The sequence below is a fragment of the Globicephala melas genome, chromosome 1, assembly GCF_963455315.2.
Source record: "Globicephala melas chromosome 1, mGloMel1.2, whole genome shotgun sequence".
In the NCBI taxonomy this organism is placed as follows: Eukaryota; Metazoa; Chordata; class Mammalia; order Artiodactyla; family Delphinidae; genus Globicephala; species Globicephala melas.
The window spans coordinates 83,196,547-83,219,478 of record NC_083314.1 but is presented as its reverse complement, the minus strand read 5'-3'; the positions used below and the strand labels follow the sequence as shown (position 1 = coordinate 83,219,478).

At 40.3% G+C, this 22,932-nt stretch overlaps 1 protein-coding gene across 2 annotated transcripts in view; it reads right to left on the bottom strand.

Annotated features, from left to right (window-relative positions):
• Window positions 1-219: 219 nt before the first annotated feature.
• The window catches only part of WARS2 (tryptophanyl tRNA synthetase 2, mitochondrial), an 87,899-nt gene continuing 65,186 nt past the window's right edge, over window positions 220-22,932 (bottom strand). Inside the window, exons 3-7 of one of the 2 annotated variants that reach the window (XR_009564273.1) lie at window positions 21,546-21,626; window positions 17,793-17,878; window positions 3,927-4,045; window positions 1,586-2,329; window positions 220-1,155 (exon numbers count right to left, since the gene is read on the bottom strand). Coding sequence is in view for 1 of the 2 variants with exons in the window: in XM_030869214.2 (XP_030725074.1) it covers window positions 1,881-2,329; window positions 3,927-4,045; window positions 17,793-17,878; window positions 21,546-21,626 (735 nt within the window). In the remaining variant the exon portion in view is untranslated. Of the gene's footprint in view, window positions 2,330-3,926; window positions 4,046-17,792; window positions 17,879-21,545; window positions 21,627-22,932 lie in introns of both variants that reach the window. The other variant, XM_030869214.2, reaches the window with a different exon arrangement.

The following is a 22,932-nucleotide window of genomic DNA, read 5'->3' as shown; positions in this document are numbered from 1 at the left end:
TCATTATGGACTTGGATATTAGACTTGATGAGTCCTCAGGTCACTTTCATACAACAACAGGATTCTCACAAGCCCAACCTCTTCTGTACAGGGATTTGCTCCTTAGAAGTTACCACAAGTCATCTAGTTTTCCTCCTCTGAGATTCTTTCCATGGTGCCTTTAGTTCTTTGGATGAAAGGTGTGGCAAGGGGGTAAAGAAAACACACGGACAGTTTGATAGATCCACCTTTAATTTAGTCATTTTCCAGTATTCATACTAGGGTTTCTTTGAAAGGAAAAAACCAACCAAACAACAACAAAAAAAGAGGCTTGCAGAAAATAATGCCAAAGAGGCTCCTCAGAGCCCACTCTAGACAACCCATTCCAAGAAGAGATCCAAAAAGGGTCTTTTAATTTGGATTCTGGGATGCAGTGTTAGGTGTATTTACATCTGTTCTGATAAAAGGACCACTCTGCTTTCTTCTCTTAGGAAACGAGTAAAAATTCTTTGCCCAACATGCTCGTCACTCATATATAAATGGTGACAATTGGCAAAAAACTTACAAGTAATTTCTGTTACAAAATCAATCAGGCCGTGGTGTGCTGAGTCACAATGATCATTTCCGCTTTCAGGTGTGGGAAAGGGATGTGCGGAGAAGGTAGTTTTTAGAGTGACTTGCTACTACTTAGGCTGAGGTAAAGGTAAGACGAGAAGCTCCCGCTCACTGGGAAAATCTGACTTGTCAGGCCAACTACTCTTGCAGTCGGGCAGAATATACTTTGAAGTGTCTCTGAAACAAGCATAGGAGACAGGACTTGGGACCGGCCTTGGGGATTCTGAGTAACAAATGTGACCAAGGTTGGCTGAATCCAGGTTTAAAGCTGGCAGCTAGTGGTTGACTTGCTGATATAAACAGTGTCAGTAGTTCAGGTCTTATATTTCCAGTACCCACTTTCAAAACAAGAACATGCTGGCTTCTGTGACTTCTGACTTCTGTACTGATGAAAAAAGCACTATTCTTAGGAATAAGGAGTAATGGTTTTGATCCTGGATTTGCTTCTTACTCACGGAGAGATACTGTACAAGCTAATTGTACTCTCTAAGCTTCATGCTCCTCAGGTGTAAAACGGCAATTCCTCTCCTCTAGATTTCACAGTGGGTTGGTGATATTACACTGAGAGACAAATGCAAGGAAGTACTTATTAAGAACATAATGTATGGACTCGGGCTTTTGTACAATAAATAAATCAAGCTGAAATAATGCAACCTTCTCAGAAGGTCATACGATGTATCTCTGAATTTAAAAAACAAGCAAAAAACCCAAATAACACTTGCTAGAATAGTCAGTGTGGTCTCTTGGGAAATAAATAGATTAAACACAATAAAGCAGGTACCATCTCAGTGACAAATGAATGATAATCATCAACCTATTTTTAGGAGATCTGAACACAAATTGGTTCAAATGGCATCCCAAGGATTATAAGCCTAAAACGTCTACATATTACTTTTTAAAAGGGGTGGGATAGATGAAGTGAGCACCTGTGACATTAAGGACTTCAGAGAGAGACACAAATGAAACACCCACTTGCCAAATTGCTACTTACCTCAATCACATTTGTGTGAATAAATGAGGCCGAGTGTGCCTCACATAATTGAGGATTCAGATAGCTATGCCTTCTTTGTTTGCTCTTTTTTTTTCCCACAGAATTTCGCTGATGGGATTTAGAACATTGCTCTATTTGAAGGCTACAAATCATTATTCATCAGATGAAGCCAATGATCAGGTATACCAAATTGTGTGTCCCCAAACTATAATCGTTCCCTTGTGAGGAAAGCTGCCTTAATAGGAGTGCGTGGACCACAAGATAGAAAAGACTTTTTGTGACTCGTTGAAACTTCCTATAGAAACCCCACCAATTTCTTCACCTCCTGGCACACGGGATATGCTAATTCTTTGGCTTTTGCTGACCCAGCTTGTAAAACCTTCTCTAAGTGGTCCTTGTTCGTCTTCAGTTTTTCAATTTCCCTCTTAATTGGAGCAAATTTCTCAATCACAGCATCTGCCACCACCAGCTTGTAGCGAGCGGTGTCGATGCCAGCGCTGCGGCAGACCACCTCCTCCACAGGGAGCCCTGTCACTGCTGCATGGATGGCCACCAGGTTGGACACGCCCCCTCGGCTGGCTGGCTCATAGGTGACCTCCGAGGTGAAGTCCGTCACAGCCTTGCGGAACTTCTGCACTATCTCCTCCGGGCTGTCTGTTATTCTGACAGTGGCCAGTTTATCAGGGTCTGATTTTGACATCTTGGCAGACGGATCACGCAGGGATTTTACCTTCTTCATTGATGCTAGGTAAAAACACCAACACACACGTATCAGAAACAAAAATCAAACAAAAAAACAAAACAAAACAGTAAAACACCAATAGGAATGTCAGTGTCTAGATCTTAAAAAGTGCCAAGAACACCAAATAGCTTTATTATTTTTATCTGATTATACTCATTATAATAAATTAGCAATTTCTATAAGCATGAAAGTAAAGGTGTCTGAAATGTGTAATAAAATGTTAATATTTTGATCATATTTTCATGCATCTGTTAATGCATATATAAACATCAAAACATATAATCTTACACAAATGAAATTGTATCAATCATACTGTTTTTGCTGTGCATACCTATTAAAAAAAGTATTGTCTATTTCCTTCTTCTCTGCTCTTCCTTATTGGCTAATCACCCCCTGCCCACAACCACTGCCCTTCCTACCCCCATGCCAGTTTTCACAACCTGCGGCATCCTTCCATTTCTTTACCCATGATTATATAAGTAATTACCAACACACACACACACACACACACACACACACACACGCAAGAGTGACAGAAGTGACTTGTTTGTTGCTCTGATAGAATCAAGATGTTAAGCTGTGCTTCATAAAACCTGTGTTATTAATAATTGCCTAATTTATGGCTATTACAGAAACATATAAAGTTGAAATAGGTAAAATAACAATTAGCCAAAGCATTAGAATAGTCCTCGTTGCTAAAAGAAGGTTGATTTCAATGCATGGGGTGCCCTGAATTTATTTGTGTGAACTGTTGGAATAACTTAGTAATTTATATCCACCTTATGCTTCTAAATTGACACTAGGCACATGTTATATTCTTTAAAATGCAGCCACCTTAATAAAGATGGGCAGAGCTTAGGTTCAGTGATCTCCGCCCCTGCCACAAGTTTACACTGCTACCAAAATGTTGATAGAGATTTACAGCTTTTTCTCTTGAGAAGATTCCAGACTAGCATAGCCTTGCAAGCAGATGAGGTTTTGGATTCAGTAGGTAGATTGTACATTCTATCTCAGTTGTGTATTTAAGAAGGCAAAGTGCGAGGATGATCAATGCCCTCTTGTTTTATCTAGATTATGATCCAGCAGTTCTCACTCTTATGACTTTTGTTCTACTGTGAATAGAGAAGGCAAGGTCAGCTGGCTTTGGAACCAGAAGAGCTCAATGTAGGGCCCAGCTTTGCCACCAGCTAGATACGCGACTTGGATACAAAGTCAGGCTTGCCAATCCTTAGTTTACTCATCTATGAAATAGGGAAAGATACCTGCTCTACCAAATGAGATATGTTTATATATATACATATATATATATATATATATATATATATATATATATATATATGATACTCTATAATGAAAATGATTATTTGTAGTTTCTAGTCTCTCCCATACTTTTCAAACTTTTGGTTATTTTAGTCAATAATCCAATGAGGTCTACTAGTCCTACATTACAGAAAAAGATGGGATTCTCATTATAAATCCTGAAATCTGTGCACGACGAAGCCAAGTTTAGTCCCAAGAAAGTTCCAAGCTTCTCAGTCCGTTATCCCGTCCTCTCTTCAAAATGCATCCTGATTGAAAAATCGTATGTTTGTTACTTACTCAGAATGGACCTGGGTACTGGGAAGAACTCCCCGTACTTCTTGTTAAACCCCTGTGCTAGATCCTGAACTAGCTCCATGTGCTGGACTTGATCCTCCCCAACAGGAACGTGTGTGGACCTTTAATAAAAGACAGACAGAGAAACTCAGCAAGGCTCCTGCTTATACTAAAATGATATTGCAAGCAGCTGCATTTCCCATGCCTATTTCACTGCTCATGTTCAACAAATGTTCACCAGCTACGGAGGGAGTGTTGAGACCCAAGTCTTTATCTGTGTATCAGACAAATGGCAAGGAGACATTTGTCTACTCTAGTTCTGTTTCTTCCACAGCCGAAGAATACAGCCTTCAACAGCAGGGTGACAGGATCTTGCTGGGAGGGACGAATGGTATCTTATATAGCATATGTTCCAAGCATAAGTGTATTTTAAACCACTCCTCTTTCCCTCACCCAGTTAGCACATATTATCCTAGCTTTGACCAGATGCTTTTTACTTCAGAGCTTGCACTCACACTTGAAAGACACTCCAGCCCACTCTTCACATCAAAGATGGCAGAAAGCTCTTGGGGCAAGAGTTTTCCTTCCCTGTCACACAGCGAGTAACTCAAGATCTTTTTGGAATATGCCCTTTCGTTTTCAAGTAAATTGTAATCACAGAACAATTAATATACTGCGGGGAACTTAAATGAACAATATCTATTAGTACAATGTTGATGGATCTCCAAAACAATGTTGAATGAAAAAAAGCAAGTCGCAGAAGACGTGTAGGGTACATGAACATTTATCTTAAAAGTACATATGACAATATTATATATTGTTTATAGATACATACATAAGTATAAAAACATACTGGAAGCTCCTCTACAAATTCATGATCATAGCTGCCTCTAAAGAAGGAAAGAGAATGGGTCTGGGGAAAGGAACAAAGGAGACCTTGATTTTAGCTGCAATATTTTATTTTATTAAAAAATGAAGATGGGGCTTCCCTGGTGGCACAGTGGTTGGGAGTCTGCCTGCCGATGCAGGGGACGCAGGTTTGTGCCCCGGTCCGGGAAGATCCCACATGCCGCGGAGCAGCTGGGCCCGTGAGCCACGGCCGCTGAGCCTGCGCATCCGGAGATTGTGCTCCGCAGGGGAGAGGCCCCAACGGTGAGAGGCCCGCGTACCGCAAAAAAAAAAGAAGAAAAAAATGAAGATGTAAAATGAAAATTATCAACATATAAGGACTTTATTTATAATTATTTTAGTCCCATATATAAAGATTGCAGTGTTGGATCATGACGAGGTACATCAAACAAGGGAAGAATTAACCATTATAGAGAAGTCTTGATGGGGAAACTGTTATACTGAAATATTAGTGGGGAAGGAGGCAGGTGACTTTAAGTATTTAATGTTTGGCTGGGAGTTGACATTTGATAGTATAGTTAATAAAGTGCTGTAGTATCTTGATCAAGGAAGTTTAATATTCTGCCTGTGAAAGCAGCAGCCTTAAAGTAAACTTGAATATTTAAATGACAATTGTACATATGAGTAGAATAGCAACTTTTCAAAACAACCACAGAAAAGAAAAACTGCTAGAAAACTATGGTACTTTGTTATAGAGAGAACCTCCTAGCCTCGTGGTTAATTAGTGGTCCTTGAAAAGCTGGAAGAGATATTATTTTCCTTGTGAATTACTGTCCACAGGCTACTGGTTTATTGAAAATAGTTGTGTAGAGCACGAGGAAGTGAAGATAGTTTTGACTATCATAAAGACTAGCTACTTTATCCCTGATTTAAAGCTATACTACAAAGCTACAACCATCAAAGCAGATTATACTGGCAGAAAAACAGACACACAGATCAATGGAACAGAATAGAGAGCCCAGAAATAAACACATGCATGTACAGTTAATTAATCTATGACAAAGGAGGCAAGAATATACAACTGAGAAAAAAAACTCTCCTCAATAAATGGTGTTGGGAAAAATGGAAGGCTACATGAAAAAGAATGAAACTGGACCAGTAACTTACACCATATACAAAAATTAACTCAAAATGGGATTAAAGACTTGAATGTATGACTTGAAACCATAAAATTCCTAGAAGAAAACATAGGTGGTGATCTTCTTTACATTCGTCTTAGGGATATTTATTTTGGATCTGATTCCACAGGCAAGGACAACAAAAGCAAAAATAAACAAATGGGACTGCATCAAACTAAAAGGCTTCTTTTTCATTGACTTTCTTTTTTTTGTTTGTTTTTTTGCGGTACGCGGGCCTTTCACTGTTGTGGCCTCTCCCCTGCGGAGCACAATCTCCGGATGCGCAGGCTCAGCGGCCATGGCTCACGGGCCCAGCCGCTCCGCGGCATGTGGGATCTTCCCGGACCGGGGCACGAACCTGTGTTCCCTGCATCGGCAGGCGGACTCTCAACCACTGCGCCACGAGGGAAGCCCCCTAAAAGGCTTCTTTGTGAAAGAATTAAAAAGTAAAGTGCTGAAGGTGAGAGAATGAAGCAGGATGAGACCTGGTAGCAGTGTATCCTGGTGACTATTCTTTTTCATGTGATACATCTGCTCAGAGAATGAAAGAGCCAGGCAGACAGGAGTAGGAGAAAATCTAAGGCAGAAATACTAACCTTAGATAGTATTGTTGCTAGTATTGTTGTGTTGCTTAGTTGAGCAACACAAACAATTGCGCTAGGTGCACAGTGCACTATTCTGCTCTCCTGTTGAATTCTGAGCAGGGAATTCAACTAGCGTCCAGGTAGACAGAAGGTGGACACAAGGGCCTTTCATAGATTTTGTCTATGGGCAGACGCTATTTGAATATAGTTTTCTTGTTCCAATATGGATTTTAAAAACCCAACACATAAAAATCAATTGATCAAACAGACAAGTAAAAGGCCCCAATAACAGGGCCTATGAAAAATATCGTGGAACAAAGGAAGGGGAACTTTACCCTTCAGACCCTGAGGAAGGTCAAACATTTGAAAAGCACTTGTACAAGAAACAGTTCTGTCTTGTTTTTTTTTTATTTTTATTTTTTGTTTTTTGCGGTACAGAGGCCTCTCAGTGCTGTGGCCTCTCCCGTTGCGGAGCACAGGCTCTGGATGCGCAGGTCCAGCGGCCATGACTCACGGGCCCAGCCACTCCGCGGCAGGTGGGATCCTCCCGGACCGGGGCACGAACCCGTGTCCCCTGCATCGGCAGGCGGACTCTCAACCACTGCGCCACCAGGGAAGCCCCTAGTTCTGTCTTGTTTTTTAAAGAAAATTGCTGGGTAACCTCAATAGGATTAAAAAATGCATGGCTGTTATGAGACATGAACAAGAAATCACAAAAGGAGAAAAACATAGGTGGTGACAGAAAACAATAAAATGAAGGGAAAGTGAAATGATGAAATAAAACCAAACACATAATAGAAGAAATGGGAGAAGTAGGAGCAGAATCCTAAGGACAGGTCATATCAGTGACATAGATAAGAAACTTGAGGTTCTTCAGGAACTCAGAGCAAGAGGAAAAAAAGAAGTGTGATGAGCAAATGACAGGTTGGAGGACCATCCTCTGATGTAGGATTATGGTCCTCCTCAGGAAGACATCAAGATCATGAACGAAGCAATAACCTCAAACAGAAGGAGGATTTACTGAACTAAGAATAAACAAGTAAGCAAACAAAACTGAGTATCGAAGGAACTCAACAAGTTTCAGGAAAAAAACACTGGAGAATCACACCAAAACACAACCAGAAGAAATTTTAAATGACAAGGTAAAGAAAAAAATCCTATAGGCCACAGTCAGAAAATAAAGACAAAAATAAGAGAAATCAGGTTGATAATACAATGGAACAATGTTTATAGGGTTGTGAGAAAAAAGTATTAAAAACCTAGCCAAGCTGTGTTTTATATGTGAACTATAATAATAATGATGATGATGATAATAAAGTAGCTAATAGCTACTGAACACTTCCTATATGCTGTACACTTTGTTAAGCACTTTTAATGTATTGTTATTGTACTTAATCCCATTTTACTGATGAGGCAAGCTGAACAGAAAGAAATTCTCAGGCATGTAAAGGACTGGAAAAAAATTTGAAGCAAATCTACAGACTAAAGAACTCAGAAATGGAGATGCCAAGGTATAAGGACTGGCTGTAAAGACTAAAAAACATAAAGTCTAAATTTTGGTTACAATTTGAAATAGAAAATGATGTAGTCTACAATCAAGCCATTTAAATAACAACAATCTATTGAAAATCTCAGGTTAGTTTACAAAATCAAAACGAAGTGTGAGTATTGACTGAGGATCTACAAGTGTGATTAATAACCCATCTTACCACATGATATCATGATAACATTTTTATTTGGAATGATTAGCAAAAGATTCAAAAACACATATTTGAAAAGAGAGAAACTGGCATAGAAATGGACAATGGCCAGACATTATATGGCCAAAAAAACTGACCCAAAACCTCTGGAGCAACTAGCTCAGGAGGCCAAGCCACAGTCTCTGCAGCAATGGGCCCAGCATGGTCAAGACTTGGTCAATGACAGCCAACGTCCCAGTTCTTTGTCCTAGCTTTGTCCAACTCAGGACCAACCAGAGAAAGTCAAATATGCTTCCCAAACCAATCACATAAGATGCCTCGTTTCTAGTTAGTCAGCCTCCAGCTTCCCCGTGGCAACAACCTCTAAACAGAGCATCCCTGAAGACTTTCTTTCCTATAAGGCCTCTGTACTCCCCTGCTTGCCTGCGGAACACAAGTGATGGTGGCTGAGTCTCTTGCTGTGACAAGTTCTGAAAGGCTGTTTTCTCATTTGGGTGGTCTTTGTTTAAAGATGGTCACTGCTAGAATTAAAAACAGAAAGCACACCTTCCAAACCATTGGAATACATAAAAGCAAAAAACCCACAATCTATATAGCAAAAGGCAGAAAACAAAGAAGACATTAAAATCAATAAAAACAGAAAACATTTAATGATGTGGGAAAATATAAGCCAAAAAAAATAAACAAAAACCCAGGATGCAAGCTTTTTGGAAAATACATATAATGTACATTCAGATAAAGGAGAGGCCATAGCGGTTAGAGGGGGCGCTCTGCTGTCAGGCAGTTCTGGGGTCAGATTCCTGCTCTGCCACTCACCAGTTGCGTGTTCCTGGGAGAGGTATTCAACCTAAACCTGTTTCATTTTTAAAGCTGACTAATAATAAGTTCCTACTCATGGGGTTGCTTGATGAGTGAGTAAAATAATGCATGCAAAGCTCACAGTTTGGTGCCTGGTAGACAGTGTGCAAACAAGGAATGTTAACTTCAAAAACTGGTTTGGAGGAAATGCACCAATATGTTAAAAAGAACAGAAATAGTAGCAGTGATTTTTAATTTTTTCCTGTTGAATAGAGAATGCTTAAATTATAGTAGAACATTGAAATGAACCTGTGAGAGACCATTGACTCTCCTACTACTAGACCCTATAGGTCTACAGAAGACAGAAAACAAAATGGTGTATCCTGGAAAGTTTACAATTCAAGTGTTTAAGGCAGGGAGCTGGATCTATTGAACATATTGCTCTTCTATCCTACCAGAATGTTCCTCCCTTAAATCCTGCCTATTGTTGCCTTGATTTCAGGTCTAAGCTTAAATATCACCTCTTTGGAGAAGACATCCCTAACTACCACCTCCACAGTTGGCTTCCCCCTCTTATTCTTTTTCACAGTATCTTATTTATTTTCTTTATAGTATTAACCCTAGTCTAATTATTTTACTTCATTTGTTTGTTTATTTAATTGTATGTTATTTTCTCTCCTGCTATCAAATAAGCTTTTTGAGAACTTGTCTTGCTTTTCAATCTATTTCCAACGCCTACTAGATTTGCCTGGTAGGTAGGAGAAACTCAACAAATATTTCTTCAATAAATGAATGATCTTAAGAGGAAGTAAGTATAATGTATATAGTTATATACCAAGAGAAAAATTATAATAAAATCAGCTTATGATCAGACTGAATCTAAATCATAGCTCCAACAGCTACTAGCGAGTTACCATAGCCAAGTGTCTTACTGTTCCTAAGCCTCCATTTCCTCTACAAAATGAGGATCAGAATGGTGTGTGCCTCTTACTGTTGTTTCAAAGATTAGATGAGCTAACCAAGCATAGCACAATACTTGATAGTAAGAGCTCAATCAACACTGGCTATAACATATAGTCATTAATATCTGATACCATGAAGGACAAAATGATACAAGAAAGGTATATTAGGGACCTTGATGTGAGGTACCTTGTGGCCTTTTTCAAACCAGGACCATTTTCCTTTTTGATAGCTGACTCATACCACGAACATAAATATCAACATAAAATCCCAGAGACAGTCACAGACCTGGGCAGCAATCCTGATTTGGGAAGAAGAAATATTTCAAACTGATAGTTTATATATCTGATTAGGTTATACCCAAATATAAATGGTATGTTATAGGAATTCTAAGGAGTCTTTTAATTTAAGGAAAACAGAGACAGGATAATGAAGGCAAAGGGAAAATCCAGGGACCATGACAAAGGATCAGAAAGTAGTTTCTCTTCTTCTAAGGTCAGTAAATAAATTTAGGAAATTCTACAAAATGATTGTTAGGCCATGTCCAGTGCTCTCTTCCACACAGCCTGGAGAAGAAAGTCACTGGCTTGACAAGTGGCGAAAACAAAAATGTTCCTTTTTATGTTTCCCTCCTGTCCACAACCCTGTACGTGCTCCTCTCTGAGATGTACGTGCACACGCCCACCTTCCTAAATTCCTGTCCTTTGACTGGACTTTGCACTCCTGTCTTGTAATTATAGTGAGGCTGACACGCAGAGGTTACCTTGACTCCCCCAAACCAAATTAGCCAACAGGGCAGGTTAAAAAGCAATTACAGTAGCCCATAGGAAATCACAATGGACTGCAACTAACACAGAAAAAACAATTACCATAATCAATACACTTTAAGCACATCAAAATGAATATTTCCACATGTCAAAATGGTTCCAGATTCACCAAGCAACCAAACTAAACAGAAAACACATTTAGTTTTCATAATGACTCTGCATGTGTCTTTGCCTTATGTCGGATCCTAGCCTCTTTTCTTACAATTCTGTGAGGTTTTTCTTTTTCAAAAAAGGATTAAAAAAATTTTAATTTTTTTCACCTGGACCTATTGCTCCACTTGGCTTTTTCATCTGATTTTAGTTTGTTTGTTTCTAGTCTTTCCTCCCTCTGCTCCAGCTGGTCCTTTCACCTCCTGTAATTTATCTTGGCCCTTACTTCTCATCCATTGAGTTTACACTCTACATTAATTCAGTCTGTCTTTGATTCTGCTCACTTATGGGGCTGATTCTCTTCACATTTCAACCTCTCTACTCACACTCTTCCTCTCACTTCAAATAATTTAGTGCTGTTCTTTTAAAATTTATACCCTACATAATGATCTCCATATTAATATGTCTTCTCTTTTTCCCCATTTTCTTTTTTTTTTTACTTACCCTGACTGTACTTTCTTAGACACAACATAAAACAAAAGTCTTTCATAATTTTGATTGTTACAACTTCTGTCACACAATAATGCGTCTGATCATCTTCCTTGGTGACTAAGCCATTTTTCTTTTGCTTAGTTCCTTGTGGCATCTACGTTTACTTGGGATCCACCCCACCCCTCTGGCAGAATTAGTGTCCAGATGAATAATCATTGCCTACAAATATCTGCTCACAGAGATTTGTTCTCTTATTTTTTTTCCTACTTCTTTGGCTGTGTTTATGCATTTTCGGCGTTACTGCCTTTAACCAGCCTGGCTGCGATAGGAGTTTGGTGCCGTTTTTCCTTTTGTAAAGGATGAATTCACCACCACTGGTTGCTTGTTGGCTATATTGTAATGACTCTTTAATTTAGCAATTATTTATTGAAGACCTATGCTATGCAAGGCCTGGTGCCAGTACTATGAGAGATATAAAGAAGGTTTTAACTTCTAGGGAGTTACCTTCCAAGAGGAGAGAGAACACTAACTGCAGCTATAAATTCTTCTGGCTAGTCCTCTTACAGTATTCCCTATCTCAATGAATGGCAACACCATCAATCTAGCTGCATAAGTCAGGAACCTGGGGACATCCCTGATAGCTCTTTCTCATACACATCCAATCCATTACGAAATCTTATCCACTTTACATCCTAAAATCTCTTAAATTTGTCTCTTCTCTTCATCTTCACTGTCACCATCATGGTCTAAATAGGCTAACGAAAGAGCCTCTTAATAGACTACCCTGGCTGCTCTTGTGCCCCTATAACTCATTCTGTGTATTTTAATTAGTTCTTTTAAAAGTACAAATCAAATCATTTCACTCTGTCCTTAAAAGCGCACAAATAGCTTCCCCCTGCTTTTAGGAGAGTGTACTGGATTGTCTCTTGACCTCTCAGCATCATTGTTTCCTTCTACGTTATTTCTTGATTTTCAGGGGCTAGCAGCCTGTAAGCTACATTTCTCAGACTGCTTTCCAGTAGGGTTCTGGTTTACTGTAGGCGCTTGTCTGATAGCTCAAAAGTGAAAGAGAAAGAGAAGAAATGATTGCTTTGGCTGTTGTGGGTAAGTATGTGAACCTCAGCAGAGTACTGAAATGACATTTGGCCAGCAGCTTTCAGAATCTCATAAACATTCAGGACACACTGACTTCACAAAGAAAGAATGTAATGCAAAAACTAGATGTCTCCAAAGCAGTTTTAGGAATGAATTATCTCAACTGTTCTCAATGGCAGTGGTCTGATCCTCAGACATTACAGCAACTCAGCTTCTCTCCGGAATTACCAAGTCTGACGTTTCCGACCAATCATCTTACTCTCTGTACTCTTGGCTTGGGGTTGGTTTTGGTTCTGCTTACTCATAGTTCCTTGAGGCCTCTGTTTCCACATTTTCCTTTGTCATTTCAGCTTTTGCTTTCATTATCTTCTTATCCTCTTCCTGTATTTCTCTGTTCTAGTTCTTGAGAAAGAGAAACTGAGTAGCCCAGGTAATCACGCTCATCTCTAGTTGAGCAGACTTAGTGGTACCTCTCTAAAACTTCTTCTTTTTTTTTTTTTTTTGCGGTACGCGGGCCTCTCACTGTTGTGGTCTCTCCCGTTGCGGAGCACAGGCTCCGGACGTGCAGGCTCAGTGGCCATGGCTCACGGGCCCAGCCGCTCCGCGGCACGTGGGATCCTCCCGGACCGGGGCACGAACCTGTGTCCCCTGCATCGGCAGGCGGACTCTCAACCACTGCGCCACCAGGGAAGCCCAAACTCCATTTTTTTATCTGTAAAATGGGAATAACACCACTTAACTGTCTCACAGAGCTGTTGTGAGAATCTGAATAGATAACGTATGTGTAGCCCCCAGTATGGCACCTAGCAAATAATGCTCACATGTGAATTCCTTCTTCCCTTTCCCTCAAGTCCATGCACAGTGCATTTTTCTAGATTAGTGGCCTTACAGTTACTTAACAAGTATTTGCTGTATGTTAATAAAAACTATGTATGTGTGTATATATATCTGTGTGTGTGTGTGTATATATATATAGAGAGAGAGAGAGAGAAAGAGAGAGAGAGAGAGAGAGAGAGAAATATTTACTTAATATATATATCTAGCTATTGGAACTTAGATATTCAGAATAATAATGTAGATATAAAATAAAAAATTATAAACATTTTTTTTGAGTATTTGTCTCTCTTCAGATACCTGCTATTTTACTATGCTCTCAAGCTTAAGATGGTCTCAGGTCTCCATTCCTGGGTTCCTTACGAAGTTCTGCCAAAACAATTACATTAATCTCTCAAACACTTATCTGGAAGGCTCCTCTTCCATTCCCTTCCCTCTTGTTTGTTCTCCACCCCACCATGTACCACTCAATTCTCATGCTGATTTTGACAAAAGCAAACATGAAATCTATAACTGCCCTGCACATCAACATTTTATGAAGAGGCCACATACACATTTTCTGGTGAGAGAAAATATGAATGTTTTTTGTATCTATTTTTATTTTTTGTATTTATCTATGTTTATAATGTATATATTCATAGACATTCTAGTTATGATATTTTTCAAAATCCAGAAATATCTGAAGCAAAACCAAACAAAAAGTAACCCCAAGTGCTTGAGCTCTGTTATAGGCAAAACAATGGTACAGGCTAAAAATCAGACCTGGGTTTGAGTCCTGCCTCTGCTACTTATTATCAAGCAATTAGGAAATTTCTAAACTTGGAAGGAAGCACAGTGATACAGATGAGAACTGTATGTTAGCAGATAAATGTTGTAGTAGACAGAGCTGATTTTATTGTACTTGTCTGCACACTTTGCAGTGGTCCAAATGACACATATGCCCTGGTGTGGCAGTGGCGCCCTGGGGAATAGTCTGAAGGAAGATGGCAGGAGGAAAAAGCTCAGAGGAACAGAGTCTATGGGAGCATGGTGGCTGCTAGCAGTATGTCCAGCCTAAGACCAGACAGGAAAGAAACGTAGGGCTATCTCCCTTTAGAAAAGGAGCATGCAGGTACCAGCTCCACATCTTTGATCTAATCGTGACATTACAGGGAGATAGTTTCTAGGCTAAGGTAGGAGACAATCATCTTGAATACTGATAATTACCTAGTTTTGTAGAAAAATACTTTTGTCTGTTTAACAAGTTATATATAAAATATCAGAAGCCTGATGGGGATAGAAAAACATATGCCATGAAAATTTTCTTTTCAGAAAATAGGAAAAAGAAAGGCATCTTATGGCATTCTTAGTACATATTCTAACCACCAAATAGATCAATAAGCGTTAAAGAAGGAATATTTATAGTATGGGAATTTTTTTGCTACTGGGAGTAGGCTGGGGTTACTGAGGCTGGAGAAGTACTTATCCTTGGAATCCTTAACCGGCTGTGAGAACCTGCTGATGTTGGGCAGAGTAAGACAGACAGGAAGCTATCGGAAAGCTCTTGGTGTTTACCTGCCCCCTCTGAAATAATTATTGTTTTGTGTAAGAAAAGAGGACATTCTCAACTTCAGGCTTGGGTTGAAAGAAAGGTAGATGATATGACCGATTTGGGGATGTTAAGGAGATATTTCTGCCAATATCAGCCTTTTAAAATGTTGCTTGCACTCTTAAAATGTTTGTATTGAGTATATACTAGGTGATATCAATTCATACATAATCTGTTTAATAACCCCCTGAGCTATGTCCCATTAATGCACTTTATGAATGAAAGAAACTGCGGGATTTTTATCATTCTGACAATTGTATTTTCGGGCTCCTGATAAAAATAAATTCATCATCACTTTGTTATATGTTATCTATATTGCTCTGGTTGTTCATGTGATGACCTTGTTTCCTAACACAACGACTGGCTCCTTAAGGAAGGTGAGCACTGGCCTCGGGAGACCATAGTCACGCTCTGAGGCTCCTCTGTCCACTGTCTGGCTGCATGGCTTGGGCAGATTGCTTAACCTGCCTGGGCCGCATTTGTAAAGCAAGGGAGTCGAAGAAGAGGCCCTTTAAAGTTCCTTCCCACTCTGTGCTCCATGGTATCACAGAGGGCAGTCATTCTTGTTCAAGTTTACTCTTTTTCACAGCCCTGAACTCACAGGACTCCCCCATTATAGCTCTTGAACTGTTGAAGAAATCTGTTGTTCTGTGTGCTTCCAAATCCTGGTGCTGAAAAATCAGCCTTTGGTTCTATGGAGAAGTAGCCCTTGAAAACGAAACTAGACATAAGCTTGTAATAGTCAAAGACATCATCATCAATCATAGCCAAGTGACAGATTTCATTTTAATCCTTTAATAATGATTTTTCTCATCTTTACAGGTGACAAAATCAAAGTTCTTTACAGAACCTTTCTAAGTAAATATGCTACTTCACTGGGAAATATGTTATTAGACCCTCATTAGACTTTCATTTGCTGCTCCTGGAGAAAAGTGTTCTAGATTTCCCAGGATAAGTCAAAAGTTACTTATTATAAATAATAAATGCTATCAGGGGTCCAGCATTCAAGTTAATATATCAAACAGACACATAATCCTAACACATAAGTTTGAATCAGAATTAAAGATAGATTGCATGTACTAATGGACATTCCTTATATGTAAAGTTAAGCAGCTATTCTTCTAGCTGTTTCCATCATAATTGCACGAGGGCTCTGAGGTCATGTCACAAGGTACATATACTGTCATCTCCATGCTATTATCACATTTACATGCAAAGAATTCTAGTTTTACCACAGAAGAATCACTATTTTGTTTTTATAAATTTATTTTATTTTTATTTATTTTTGGCTGTGTTGGGTCTTCATTGCTGCGCGCGGGCCTTCTCTAGCTGCGGTGAGCGGGGTCTACTCTTCGTTGTAGTGCATGGGCTTCTCATTGTGGTGGCTTCTCTTGTTGCAGAGCACAGGCTCTAGGCACGTGGGCTTCAGTAGTTGTGACTCACGGGCTCTAGAGCACAGGCTCAGTAGTTGTGGCATACGGGCTTAGTTGCTTCGCGGCATGTGGGATCTTCCCGGACCAGGGCTCGAACCCATGTCCCTTGCATTGGCAGGCGGATTCTTAACCACTGCGTCACCAGGAAAGCCCAGAAGAATCACTTTTATGGGGTCAAGGTTTTAGGGGAAAGGGGTAAAAAAGACCCATATAGTTTCTCTTTTTCCTCAGAAGCTTTCACAGTAGCAAGGTTTGGCCATGACTGTATGCTGACTGGGAGGCTTTATCTCTAGAAGGCCAAATGGGGGCCGAGGGAGGTGATGTGGGGATCGGAGGGAAGAATCGGGAGAGGAATGGGGTCAGAAGCCCTGGCCAGCCCTCCAGAGAGCGCATGTATCCTCTAGTTGTATAGTTTTGAGACCTGTAAGTAGCAGCAGTAGCTGACTTATAGATTATGGGTCCAAGAAAAGTGAGGGCACCCTATACCATGTTGAAAAACTTGATCTCAACCTGCAGGTCCAATATAGTAGCCACTACAACAGGCAGCTATTTAAATTGAAATTAATGAAAGTTAAATACAAGTTAAAATTCAGTTCCTCTGTCAACATTTCAAGCGCTCAATAGCCACATGTGACTACCGGCTATGGTCTTCACGCAGGTAGAGAACATTTCCATAACTGCAGCAAGTTCTATGGGACAGCATTGCTTGAGAGTCTAGATTATACAAGAAATCAACATTTAAAACTCTTGAAGTGTAATTATTACTAGGGAAGGATATATTCTATAGTGGTTAAGAGCACAGATTTTGTACCCAAACTTTCTAGACTCAAATCCTGGGTCCAAGCCTCGCTAGCACATGACCTCGAGCAAGTTACTAACCACTCTGAGCCTAAGTTTGCATATCTGTAAACTAAGGATGATGATGGTATAGTTTTACAAGGTTGTTGTGAGGATTAAATGGGTTAATGTATGTAAAGCACTTATAATTGTTTCCAACACATGGCAAGTGCTATTTAAGGGCTACTTCTCTTTTTTTTTTTGCGGTACGCGGGCCTCTCACTGTTGTGGCCTCTCCCGTTGCGGAGCACAGGCTCCGGATGCGCAGGCTCAGCGGCCATGGCTCACGGGCCCAGCCGCTCCGTGGCATGTGGGATCTTCCCGGACCGGGGCACGAACCCGTGTCCCCTGCAGCGGCAGGTGGACTCTCAACCACTGCGCCACCAGGGAAGCCCTAAGGGCTACTTCTTAATATTATTAGTTTCACATTAAAACATACTTCTATAATTTAGTATTATTACCAGGGAATAGACACAAATAGATTCATGTGTCTGATCCTTTCTGTACCCATCTTTCCCCGTGAACCGAATCTTTTTGAGATAGGTGAGACATTCTCTTGTCAGCATGACTACATCTAGGACGAGGGGTGAACTCTGCTCCTTACTTGTACAGCAGAACGTCAGCTGCCTGGAGTACTGGGTAGGTGAGCAGGCCCATGGTTCCATTCTGCTTCTCCTTGGCAGTCTTTGCCTGCGGGGGTGGAAAGAGAGGAGGGAAACAAATCCGACATGAACCTAATTATAATGCTAAATTAGGAAATCTTTAAAGCAAGCAAGGGGTGATTTGAAGCCACCTGTAACAACATTCTATCTCAGTTCCTGTTAGTAACTCTGGCCATCTTCTGGCTGGCTTGTCTCCATGCTCCAGCCTTGGGCAGGAATAAGGTGAATCTGCTTCCCCACTGCCCCTTGAAACGATCCTGCACTGCCACTATATCTTTTTCATTTTATTAAAGTAAGGACATAAGATTTTCTAGGTTCCAAATCAGATAAATTCTAGATTTCACAGGGAAGGTCAGAAAAAACCATGAAATTAAATTTTTATAAATCAACATTAGTTAACATCAAATTGTTTGTGGAAACTTCCCAGAAAGTCTCACACTCTGCTATTGACAAAACTGTAATGTTCCCTTAAAATCACATTAAAACAAAACAAAAAACCAGAAAATCATGGCATTAAAAACAATGAAACTAAGAGAAAATTTCATCTAACCAATCCTAATTATCTGTCCTGAGAGTAAAGTGATCCAATAAACAGTACAGGTGGTATAAATCAAAATATTTCCTTAACAGGGAAGCTGATGGAAACACTGGAGGTGATACTAGAAATATTTAACAACTGGCGAGCACTGGGTGCTGAATGTGAGCCCTAGTGATACTAACTCCCTTGCTGCAGGGAATCTGGCTTTCTGAGCAGAGCTACTTATTAGCAGGGACTATTGTGTGCAGTTCACTGGTAATTGCTTCTAAGGCCTAGGTATATCATATCTTGTAAAATGATAAATGGATATTTTGGTATATTTTGGTGTGTAGGTAAGTTTTATTTGTTGAGTTAATATGAATCACTTCCCTGAAATCCAAAGATTCCTGAATGAAATGAACAACTCAATTTATAAATCTGCATGATTCTGAGGACCAAACTCACGTGCTCACAACTCGGGGTTCCCCAACCAAAATGCAGACACACCCTTTGAGACTGGGTCTGAAAACAACAGCTTCTCTCTTTAATCATCTTAATGTTCCATAATTTAGTTACAAATTTTTCTAGTTACTTCAAGTAGTTTCCGGCTTACAGCACTACTAATGCTATAGGCCATTCATAGGAAATTTGAAAGTTTGATCATACAATTCCTTCAGTACACCTTATTACTACGTTCATGATAAAGGCCAGTTTGCAATGATCATAGGGTAATTATAATAAAAATTTAATTTGGGGGGCTTCCCTGGTGGCACAGTGGTTGAGAGTCTGCCTGCCAATGCAGAGGACACGGGTTTGAGCCCTGGTCTTGGAAGATCCCACATGCTGCGGAGCAACTAGGCCCATGAGCCACAACTACTGAGCCTGCGCATCTGGAGCCTGTGCTGCGCAACAAGAGAGGTCGCGATAGTGAGAGGCCTGAGATGAAGAGTGGCCACCGCTTGCCGCAGCTAGAGAAAGCCCTTGCACAGAAACGAAGACACAACACAGCCAAAAATAAATAAATAAAAGTAAAGGAATTCCCTTAAAAAAATTTAATTTGGAAATGAGCAAATGGGAAAAGAACCCAGTCTTTAAAAATTGCTACTGTCGGGCTTCCCTGGTGGTGCAGTGGTTGAGAGTCCGCCTGCCAATGCAGGGGACACGGGTTTGTGTCCCGGTCCGGGAAGATCCCACATGCCGTGGAGCGGCTAGGCCCATGAGCCATGGCCGCTGAACCTGCGTGTCCGGAGCCTGTGCTCCGCAACGGGAGAGGCCACAACAGTGAGAGGCCCGCGTACCTCAAAAAAAATTAAAAAAATTGCTACTGTATTAGATTTATAGTCTTTTTATATTAGAATACTGGACCTTGAAACTACAAAGGAAGTGGGGAGGTGTGGAGAGCTCTATTACTTATTGGATGCCTATTATGGGCCCCAGAGGCCTCACATCTGTGCTATCTCATCAATCCTCCAAATAACCCTGACCTCTCCAGCCCTGACCCTACCCTTCCTCCCCCCTGTTTTGTCCCTCACTGCCCCAATCAAAACCAACCTAGGGGTTCTTAGCTCTTCCCATAGAACTGGAACCTTTCCCTCCTAAAACTTTTTACACTTTGATTGTTTGTTTACCTGTCTGTTCCCAAATAAACTATAAGCCTCATGAAAGGGGCTGTATCCATCCATCTTGGTAACTGTAATACCTCCAGGCCTTAGTGTGATATGAGACTAGCAGAAGGCATCACCAGTATTTGTTAATGAAGGAATGACCATAGAAGGCAGTATACCATGCTCTACAGTTAAGACTGGCTTTGAAAGCCATGTTTTCCCCAAAGATAAGAAATCATGGACTAGTAGAAGCCTTCTTCAGAATCATTCACTAGTAACGTGTTACCAGGAGGTCCTTAGACACTATTTTAAAGTGGGAGGGACTTCTCTGGTGGTGCAGTGGTTAGGAATCCACCTGCCAATGCAGGGAATCCAGGTTCGATCCCTGGTCCAGGAAGATCCCACATGCCGCGGAGCAGCTAAGCCCGTGCGCCACAACTACTGAGCCCGCGAGCCACAATTACTGAGCCTAGGTGCCTACAGCCCATGCTCCACAAGAGAAGCCACCGCAATGAGAAGCCTGCACACCACCACAAGGAGTAGCCCCTGCTTGCCCCAACTAGAGAAAGCCTGTGCGCAGCTACGAAGACCTAATGCAGCCAATTAAAAAAAAAAAAAAAAGTGGGAGCATTTCCCATTAAATCAGTTCTTATAAAAGGATTTCAGCGTTCAGTGTTCAGCTTAGCATTACCATATTACGATAAAATGGGAAAGTCTTGCCCCAAACCAAAATACGGTAGAGAACATTACAAAATTTTGTTTTTAACTCCTGGCAGGTAACGATTCTGCAGCATCACCAGTACCTCCTATTTAGACACTGCCATGTTAAAGCTCTGTCTGTTTCTCTCTGCAGCATATGTGAAGCCTTCTAAATAGGAAATCGAAGCCTTTTGAGGAAATTAATGGCCCTGAAAATATGCTGGAAAGATGCTTGATACTGATATCAGTGTTGACATAGTGGTGGGCCACCTACCCTCAGGTTATCCAATTGCAAAAATACATGGGAGTAAAGTACTTTGAATTACCCAATTTATATTTCTCTGCTGAACTTCTTAGAAAAAGAACAGGCTTAATTTTTCTGTGGGTTTGAACTGTTGCTTGGACTCAACTTGTTTAAATATTAAATAAAATATGCTGTCTCTTCTCCCCACAATGAAAACGTTCTGGCCTTAATGCCAGTTAATTCCGGTGGAGGCAACTTCAGAGTCCAGTAATCCAGAAATGGTGATTGTTTGTTAATTAGAATGTGGCATGTTCAAAGTCATTACCAAGTCTATGTAAAGGTCACTCAGGACCGACCATGCACAGATAAAATCAAATAATTAATAAGCTGGATATTTTCATCCAGTTTTTCAGTTGGAAAGAATCTTAGAGAACCCTCTTACTATCTGTTTCATACCCTGAGGCGGTGAGGTTAAAGATGCTGGTCTAGCTAGCTGCTAGAGTAACAGACCAGGGAGGCCAGCAAACTCAGGATTCCCAGAGCCTAACACAAAAATAAACAGAAAGAGGAAGAATAGCTGCACTGGGAACTGAACTTCTTTCTGTTTATTAATCAGATCACTGGCATTTACCTTCCACTGGTGTAAATGCTGTAATCGGGGTAGTTTGACCATGCAGGTAAGGATCCAACTTAATTGTGTGTGTTCAGACACCTGAAGAAATAAAACAGAACATTAACAAAGGTGGTCAATATCTTCTTGCATATAAGGCAAAACCAAACAGACAACAGGTATTACCTTGGCTAAAAATACCGCAAATCAGGGTAATTAAAAAAATTAAGGGGGCTAATTCATAATGCATAGAATTTTAGATGAAGAAGACATCTTCAAAACTACCCAATACCATTACTATTCTAGTGTTTAAATTCTCTTCACAACATCCCTAGCTAGCAGCTGACAGTGAGAGGGTTTCATTATGTCCTGAGGCATCTATTTCAGCACAGGGCATCTAGTCAATATTTTATAATAACTTTGTATGATGTGTAATCTATAAAAATGTTGAATCACTATGTTGTACACCTGAAACTAATATAATAAGTCAACTATATGTCAATTTAACAAGCCAATGTAATTAAGAAGACACACACACATGCACACACACACACATGCACGCATGCACACTGGTCAAATCCTCTCTAAACGAATTCTAAATATATGAAAGCAGTCGTAATATCTTACATGTAAATGGCAAAGAAAGGTACTGGACTTAAAGACTGAGTCCTTTAGACCCACAGAAATTTGAAATTTAGGAATCACTTATCATCTGAAAGCATGTTTTTAGATAGTTTCTATTTCTTCCTTTTTTTTTTTTCTTTTAAGAAGAGGTTTAGTCAACAAGAAAATATAACCTTTTCCCAATTTGTTTTTGTTTTAACCAAATTCAATCAAGTCACCAAATCTGGCAACAATTGGGATGATTCTTGGGTCCAGGCCAGGTTCTAATTGGTGACCTAGAATTTAAGGCCTATGCATCCTGTTTCTGGACCCTGGGGATTCCGAGCCCTTCATCCATTGTGGCTTTTTGTGTGTGTGCCCATCTGATTTCCTTAAAAAGCAGAGGCTGTTGCCAGCTCTGAAAAGTGGCCCCAAATGTGTTCTTTGTGGGTTTTGCAAATGGAACATAAAGGAATGAAGCTGAATCAGCCCAGGCCTATTTTACTTGCAAGGAATCGCCATCTGGCATAAGATAATTTCTCGTTTTTTTTCCTCAAGTCATGGAGAGGGAAGAGCTGTTTTTCACATGTTTGACAAGGAATCGCTTTTAAAGTTTTGCAAGTCGCTGGGTTGAATCTGTCATCTTTCTTCCAAGAGGCATTTGGGATTCATTGAGGGCAGTGACTTTGACAGCACTGTCCATGCAAATTGCTAACTGCTGCTGTAAACAAACAGCTATCAGACAGAAACAGTAACCCTGGATGGAAGCAAGAGGATTATAGTTGCTTCCAATCACCAAGCAAAA